This window comes from Tupaia chinensis, unplaced genomic scaffold (assembly GCF_000334495.1).
Source record: "Tupaia chinensis unplaced genomic scaffold, TupChi_1.0 Scaffold143976_1, whole genome shotgun sequence".
NCBI lineage: Eukaryota > Metazoa > Chordata > Mammalia > Scandentia > Tupaiidae > Tupaia > Tupaia belangeri.
In genome coordinates, this window is record NW_006203827.1 from 74,579 (window position 1) to 83,377 (window position 8,799).

General features: G+C 40.3%; 1 protein-coding gene across 1 annotated transcript in view; it reads right to left on the minus strand.

Annotated features, from left to right (window-relative positions):
* Positions 1-8,138, minus strand: part of LOC102471255 (signal transducer CD24-like) — a 47,781-nt gene extending 39,643 nt beyond the window's left edge. Inside the window, exon 1 of the mRNA XM_027767171.1 lies at positions 8,067-8,138. Within this exon, the coding sequence (XP_027622972.1) occupies positions 8,067-8,138 (72 nt within the window). The remainder of the gene's footprint in view (positions 1-8,066) is intronic.
* Between the last annotated feature and the right edge of the window lie 661 nt (positions 8,139-8,799).

The window sequence follows — 8,799 nt, forward strand, 5'->3', positions numbered from 1 at the left end:
AGAGGCACTCAAACATCCAGACCCAAGAAATACAAAGAACCCTAAGTAGAATCAATCCAATAAGATGCTATCCATGCCACATTGTAGCTAGATTGACCAAAATGACAGACAAAGACAAGATACCAAGATTGGCAAGAGAGAAACATCAAATTACTAACAAAGGTATCCCATCAGACTAACACCAGACTTCTTATCAGAAATAATACAAGCAAGGAAAGAATGGGGAAATATATTCAAAGTGTTAAATGAAAAACAATTTCAACCAAGAATACTATACCTGGCAAGATTATCCTTCATATGGGAAAAGAAAATAAAAGCATTCTCAGATAAACAAAACCTAATAGAATTTACCAACTCCAGACCAACTCATCAATAAATTCTGAAAGGAGTACTATACCAAGAAAACTAAAGAGAGACAGACAGCAATAAGAGAACAAAAACCAACCAGGAATATGGCCAACCTAATGGTATGGACAAGTCTGGAAATATCGATAATAACATTGAATGTCAATGGATTAAGTTCTCCAATTGAGAAACACAGACTGGTTGAATGGATTAAAAATCAGAAACCCTCCATCTGCTGCCTATAAGAAACATATCTCATGGATAAAGACATACATGGACTAAAAGTGAAGGGCTAGACAAAGGTTTTCCATGTAAATGGAAATTGAAAGAGAGCAGGAGTCACTATACTGATTTCAGACAAAATAGGCTTCAAGACAAAAACTGTAAGAAAAGACAAAGAAGGGCTTTATATAGTAATAAAGGCACTAATTCACCAAGAAAATATAACGCTTATAAATATCTATGCACCAAACTCAGGAGCACCCCAACATGTAAAGGAAAGACTGCTAGATCTAAAAGGAGAGCTAGACTGTAATAATATCATTGTTGGAGATCTCAACTCCCCATTATCTCCTTTAGACAGGTTAACGATACAAGAAATAAGCAAAGAGATTTGGGACCCCAATGATACCATAAACCAGATGGACTTGATAGACACCTATAGAACTTTCCATCAAAAAAAAAAAAACACACAAAACCACACACACACAAAATATACATTTTTCTCAGTCCCACATGGTACTTTCTCAAAGACTGATCACATGACAGACCACAAAACCAGCCTTTACAGATTAAAAGGCATAGAAACTGTATCCAGCAACTTCTCTGACCATGAAGAAAATAAATTTGATATTAATTTCAGGAAAACCCCTCAAAAATATACAAATAAATGGAAAGTAAATAATCTACCTCTGCATGACTCCATGACTAATGCAGAGATTAAGATGGAAATAAAAAGATTTATGAAAACTAATGATAATGAATACACAAATTTCCATAATCTATGGGATACCGCAAAAGCAATCATAAGAGGAAAGTTCATAGCAATTAGTGTGCACAACAAAAAGATGGAAAGGTGGCAAAAGGACAACCTAACATCATGTCTCAGGGAACTGGAAAAAGAACAACAATGAAAAAGGCCAGGAGAAAATAAATGATAAAGATTAGAGCAGAAATAGAAAATAGAAAATAAGCAAACTATACAGAAAATAAGTGAAAGCAAAGTCTGGTTCTTTGAAAAGATTAACAAGATTGACAAACCATTAGCCAGACTAATTGTGAAGAAGACAGAAAGGAACCAGATATGTCAATTCTGCAATGAATCAGTCATCATTACAACAGAAATACAAAACATCATTAGAAGATATTATGAGTGACTCTGTGTCAACAAAGAAGAAAACCTAGATGAGATGGACAGATTCCTGGATACATATCATCTACCAAGATTGACTCAGGAGGACATAGAAAGCCTGAATAGAAGTATAACAAGCAATGAGATTGAATCAGTAATAAATAACCTCCCAACAAAGAAAAGTCCAGGCTCTGATGGCTTCACTGCCGAATTTTACAAAACTTTTAAAGAAGAGGTAATCCCCATCCTACTCACACTATTTCTAGAGATCCAAAAGGAATGAACACTTCCAAATTCATTCTATGAAGTCTCTATTACCCTTACTCCCAAAATGGATAAGGATACGACAAAAAAGGAAAACTACAGACATACATTCCTGATGAATATAGATGCAAAAATTCTCAAGAAGATACTTGCTAACCATATTCAACAGCATATAAAAAAGGTTTCATCATGATCATGTTGGCTTTATTACAGAGATGCAAGAGTGGTTCAACATACACAAAACTATAAATTTAATACACCAAATTAGCAAAAGAAAGATAAAAACCATATGATCATTTCAATTGATATGGAAAAAAACATTTGACAAAATACAATATGGCTTTATGATCAAGACTCTCAGAAAAACTGGCATAGAAGGACTGTTTCTCAGCATAATGAAAGCCATTTATGAAAAACTTACAGCTGACATTATACTGAATGGGGAAAAACTGAAAGCTTTTCCCATAAAAATGGGTACAAGAGAAGGATGCCCACTTTCTATGCTCTTATTCAATATAGTACTGGAAGTTCTAGACAATGTGACCAGACAAGAGAAGGAAATAAAAGGCATTCCAATAGGGAAACAAGAGCTGAAATTATCTCTGTTTGCAGATGACATGACTGTATACTTAGAAGACCCAATAGTATCCATGAAAAGACTTCTCAAAGTAATAAATGCATACAGTAAAGTGGCAGGATACAAAATTAATTTATCAAAATCTATAGTATTTCTATATACAAACAACAGGCAGACAGAGACAGAATGGAAGAATGTAATTACATTTACCATAGCCATGAGAAGTATAAGATACTTAGGAATAAAACTAACCAAGGAAGTCAAAGACCTCTACAAGGAAAACTATGAAAACCTTAAAAAGGAAACTAAAAAGGACACTAAAAAGTGGAAGGACATCCCATGTTCCTGGATGGGCAGAATCAATATAATCAAAATGGCAATCCTACCCAAATTAATCTACATGTTTAATGCAATTCATATAAAATTACAAAAAACATTCTTCACAGACCTAGAAAAGACAATCATAGAATTTGTCTGGAACCATAAAAGATGCCGTTTTGCTAAAGCCATCCTGCAAAGAAGACTGGAGTAGGTGGCATCTCACTCCCTGGCCCCAAAATATATTACAAAGCTTCGATCATCCAAACAGCATGGTATTGGCACAAAAACAGACATGTGGACCAATGGAACAGAGTAGAAACTCCAGAAATAAACTAAAAAACATACAGCCAACTCATCTTTGATGAAAAGTACCAGTCAATCCAGTGGGAAAAGGGAAACCTCTTTAGCAAATGATGTTGGAAAAACTGGGTCTCCACCTGCAGAAAGATGAATCTGAACCTCTATCTGTTACCACTAACAAGAATCAACTCAAAGTGGATCAAAGATCTAAACTTAAGACTGAAAACTATAAAACTACTGGTGGAAAACACTGGGGAAACTCAGGGAGACATTGGTATAGGCAAAGACTTCTTAAGCAAGATCCCCAAAACACAGACAATAATCTTCAAAATAGACAGGTGGGATTACATCAGATTAAGGAGTTTCTGCACAGCAAAGGACACCATAATTAGTGTGAATCGACAACCCTCAGAATGGGAGAGATTTTTTGTGAACTGTGCCTCATATAAGGGACTGATAAACAGAATACACAGGGAACACAAGCAGCTTATCCATATGAAAATGATTAACTCAATTAAATGATGGAAAATGAGCTGAATAAACAACTCTCTAAGGAAGATATACGAACAGCCAGAAACCATATGAAAAAATGCTCAAAACCCCTCATTATAAGATAGATGCAGATCAAAACCACAATGAGATACTATATAACCCCAGTCAGAATGGCCAAGATTAAGAAAACAAATAATGATAAGTCCTGGAGGGAATGTGGTAAAAGGGGAACACTCCTACATTGTTGGTGGGAATGTAAATTGTTCTAGCCACTGTGGAGAAAGATATAGAGGTTCCTCAAAGACCTTCAAATAGAACTACCATATGATCTAGCAATTCAACTCCTTGATATCTACCCAAAGGACAGGAGAGCACTCAGTCAGAAAAGCTCTTGCACATCTATATTCATTGCAGCATTATTCATGATTGCTAAGACATGGAACCAACCTAAATGTCCACAAACAGGTGAATGGATTTAAAAAATGTGGCACATATACTCCATGGAATACTATTCAACCATAAAAAAACAACAAAGCCCTGGAATTTGATAGAAAGTGGATGAATATGGAATATTTGTTGCTAAGTGAAGCAAGTCAGGCTATGAAAGAGAGACATCATATGTCTCCACTTAATATATACCAGCTGTCTGCACTCTATGGTAGAGACTGAAAGACTGGAGAACATAAAAGTATTAAAAATTGTAATGAAGTGGAAAGAGATGTGAGAGGGGGAAAAGCATAGGAATTTGGTGGAAAAATGGAGAGGTAAGACACTTGTGGGACACAGATAAGGTTTATTATCTACTGATGAAGATGTGTATGGTGATCTCAACTGGGCTGGACTGAGGTGTATATCATGCTGGGTAAAGTCTCTTCACAATTTAAATGATGTATAGAGATTTAATGTATGAATAATAAAAATGTATAAATTAAAAAAAATAGTATTTTAGGGCCAATAGTTTATGTGGTGGCTAAGGTGCTGGATCTTACATGGTCGACTCTGCAGTTTGAGTTCTAGACCTAGTAGCTTGAAAAACATACTGACACATGTGCATATAAACCGAAAATCCTAAGTGGAGAATGGAAGAGAAGGATTGCAGCATGGTCATTCCCTTTGAGGGTGTATAAATTAAAAAAAATAGTATTTTAGGGCCAATAGTTTATGTGGTGGCTAAGGTGCTGGATCTTACATGGTCGACTCTGCAGTTTGAGTTCTAGACCTAGTAGCTTGAAAAACATACTGACACATGTGCATATAAACCGAAAATCCTAAGTGGAGAATGGAAGAGAAGGATTGCAGCATGGTCATTCCCTTTGAGGGGTTGATTTCTCACCCTCCCTCCCTACCCACATCTCTCTCCATGAGTGCGCATGCCTTATGGCAAAAATTTTTTAAAGGAATCTTATTTTAGACCTTTAATTGACAGTATTGTTTGGAGGGGAATGAGACAGGAAGCTACAGGCACCTCAGACCTGATTCAGCTCCTAATTTCCATTAACACTATTATCAACTTTTTCTTAACTCAAGCTAGAAATGTTAGGTTCTTCCATTCCCCTCATTTCTGAAATCTGTTCTGTCAACTATGCCATAACAGTGGGTCATGGAGCCATCCCTTTGTCTCAATCCCCACAGTCAGTGCTCTATTTTAGATCATCAACTTTATTTTTACTTGTCTCACTGCCTTGGTCCATTATCTTTCCAAGCCCTCCTCTACACTGTCACCATAGTCTTCTTTCTAAAATGCAACTCTCATGTTATTTTCCTACCCAAAAATCTTCTCTGGTTATCTTGACTATTTAAAATAAGACCTATACCTCTCAGTGTGGTATTTAATAACTCTGTGAAGTTGGTATTAACCCTATTTTGCAGATAAAGAAACCAAGGCTCATAAAGGGAAAACAAATTGCCTAGGAATCACATAAGCATGCAATGGTAGACTCAAGACCAGAACTCAGGTTTCCTGATGCCAGTGTTCTAATGATTAAAAAATATTTTGGGGGAAGTAGAAGTTGGTGTAATGGCTATGTCACTGGACTCTCATGTAGTCGACCGCAGTTCGAGTCCTGGACCCAGTGGATTAAACTCACGCTAGGCGTGTGTGCGTGTGTGCCCAAAATCCCAAGAGGAGAATGGAGGAGAAGGGATTATGGTGTGGCCATCCCCCCTGGGGAGTGATTTCTTGCTTTCTGTCTCTGTCTCTCTCTGTCTTTCTAGCGAGTGCACACGCCCTATAGTAAAAACCTCTCAAAAAAAAAGTACCTTTTAAAGAGAGGAGAAATGATAGGCACTGCATGTGTTGTTATAATAGTAGGATGGTCATTATATACTCCTGTCTCCTGGGTGGGGCACATATTTTGAAACTCACACAAGTGAGAAAAGATCTTTATTCTTTTACTGACTTTGTAGACTTAAACAACTGATTTAACCTCTTGGAGCCTGCTTCCTAACTTATAAAATGGGGACAAAATATTCCAACCTTATAGTGTTGTTGTTATGAGGATGTTCTGAGATCACATATGTAATGGGCCTAGGGTCACAGGAGATTCTCATGAGCATCATCACCTACTTGTACTGCCCATTCCAGTAGTTTAAAAACCCATTTAAAAAATGAGGGAGGGGACCAGCAGATGGCGTAGCAGTTACACCACTGGACTCCCACATGGCTGACTGCAGTTCAAGTCCCAGACACCAGGTGCATGTGCTTGCATGCCCAGATCCAGGAGTAGAATAGAGAAGAAGGGATTGCAACATGGCCACCCGGGGGGGAAGGTTGATTTCTCACTTACCTTCTCACTGTGTCTGTCTCTGTCTGTCTCTCTCTGGTGAGCACATGAGCCCTCAGGTAAACATCTTTTTAAAAATGAGGGAGTTATGGGACCAGCAGTTGGTGTAATGGCTATGTCACTGGACTCTCATGTAGCTGACCACAGTTCGAGTCTCAGACCTGGTGGCTTAAACTCACGCTGGGCACGTGTGCGTGCATGCCCAGGATTCCAAGAGGAGAATGGAGGAGAAGGTATTGTGGTGTGGCCATCCCTCTAGGGAGTGATTTATCACTTTCTGATTCTCTGTCTATCTCTGTCTTTCTGGCGAGCGCATGCGCCCCATAGCAAAAACCTCTCCCCCCCCCAAAAAAAAAAGAAAAGAAAAAGAAAAGAAAAAAAGAGGGAATTAAATTTTATTTATTTATTCATTTTTTTTTTGGAGAGATTTTCACTATAGGGCAAGTGCGCTCGCCAGACAGACAGAGACATAGAGACAGAAAGCTAGAAATCACCCCCCAGGGGGGATGGTCACACCGCAATCCCTTCTCCTCCATTCTCCTCTCGGGATCTTGGGCACACACGCACATGCGCCTGGCATGAATTCTAAGCCACCGGGTCCAGGATGCTAACTGCAGTCGACTACTTGGGAGTCCAGTGACATAGCCATTACGCTAACTGCTGGTTCCCAGGGAATTAAATTTTAGACAGTAGGGATCTATATAGATGGGGGACAAGACTCCAGAGCCTATCCCTAGTTCTGGGGTTGGAAATAACCATTTTCAGAGTCTCAGTCAGGTTTCTTCCAAGTGAATACCAAAGTTAATACTCCCCATAACAATAGTTGATCATTTGTATATTGAGACTTCTGACTAAAAAAGCAAATCTTAAATCCCACTGCCCAAATAGCCATGATTCAATTTGCTACTCCTCATTGTATTCTTTCTTTCTTTTTCCTTTTTTTTTTCTTTTTAGTTTTTACCGTAGGGTGCATGAACTTACCAGAAACAGAGAGAGAGAAAGGGAGAGAGAGGGAAAGTAAGAAATCACCCCTCTCTCCTACACTTCAAGCCACTCTCCTCTCAGAATTTTCAGCATGCAGGAACACATGCCTGGTGTGATTCTCAAGCTGACAGTTCCAGGACTAGAACTGTGAAGCTGGCCATATGGGATCCATTGCCTTAACCTCCATGCCACATGCTGGCTTACTCACTAAATTTTTATTAAAGTGCACTGTTTCCTGAGAGAGGCAGCATACATACTAACTTTTTGGCCCAGATTATCTTTCACTTCCTTCTTTCCTGGGTAGAGTCCTTTTCCTCTGTTCTCTGACCTCAAAGCATGCTCTAAGGCCGACCACTGCAACTCACCCGCCTGTTGAAATCCTGCTCAACAGTGAAGCAGGATTCACCTCCTCCAGAAGCCTTCTTTAATAACTCGGCCAGGTCCGTTTACCCTCCTCGCTCCTCTCCCCAGGAGCACCAAATCCTAGACTTCAGTGATAAAACACATGGAGCACGAGGATTTGCTAAATTGAGACCTGCTTTTAATTCTACAATAGCTTATCTTTGACTAGCTCCACGTCCTAAGGCTAATAAATGCCTTGATCTATTCGACTCAGTTTTCTCACCTGAAGCAGGCTGAGAATACCTACCTCCAGGGCAATAAGGGACATTGCTCTACTAGCTTGCTCAATGCCTATTTGTGCTGAGTGGTATGGCCCCATGATTTGTGAATTTGGATGATTCCTCTCATGGCAATGCAAGCCCCTCAGGACGTCTCTATCCTTCCACCTAGCTCAACCCGCCTTCAGATGCTTAATGTCATTAGGTATCTGGCACGGCCAGGCAGCCCTAGGCTGCATTTCTACCAGCCATGCAGTCTTTCACCTAGCAGGAGGGTTAATGAGATGCTAGGTAGAAAGGGCTTGGCGCTCGCCTTCCCGCTCAGCGGGGAGTGGAGTAGCTTGGTAACTGCACCGCGGCCTCATGATTAGTGCATTAGACGCACTGACTCTGAGGAGGCAGAGCTTCCCGGAATGGCCACGCCAGACCCAAGGGCTGAGTGTGGGCACCGCTGAGCACCCAGGTTGGGAGCCAGGTCTTCCGCAGTACAGATCCCTCCTTTTCCCCTCCCAGACCTGTGCGCTTCTCAGGGAGTATATTCTCCCTTACCCTTGGACCTGAGTCTGGGTCACTCAGTGGGACTCCCTTGCCTGTAGGCTCGAGGTGGGCGGAAGGGTGCAGTGGGTTCTGGGAAGACATCCCTCCGCTTGTGGCTCTGCTGAGTCCTGAGCACCTTCAAAACGGCAGCGGAGGCCTAAGGGACCATCCTAGCCAGGATGTCGGGGGCGGGGCAGCCCCTGCCCCAACCGGGGGGCCGCGCCT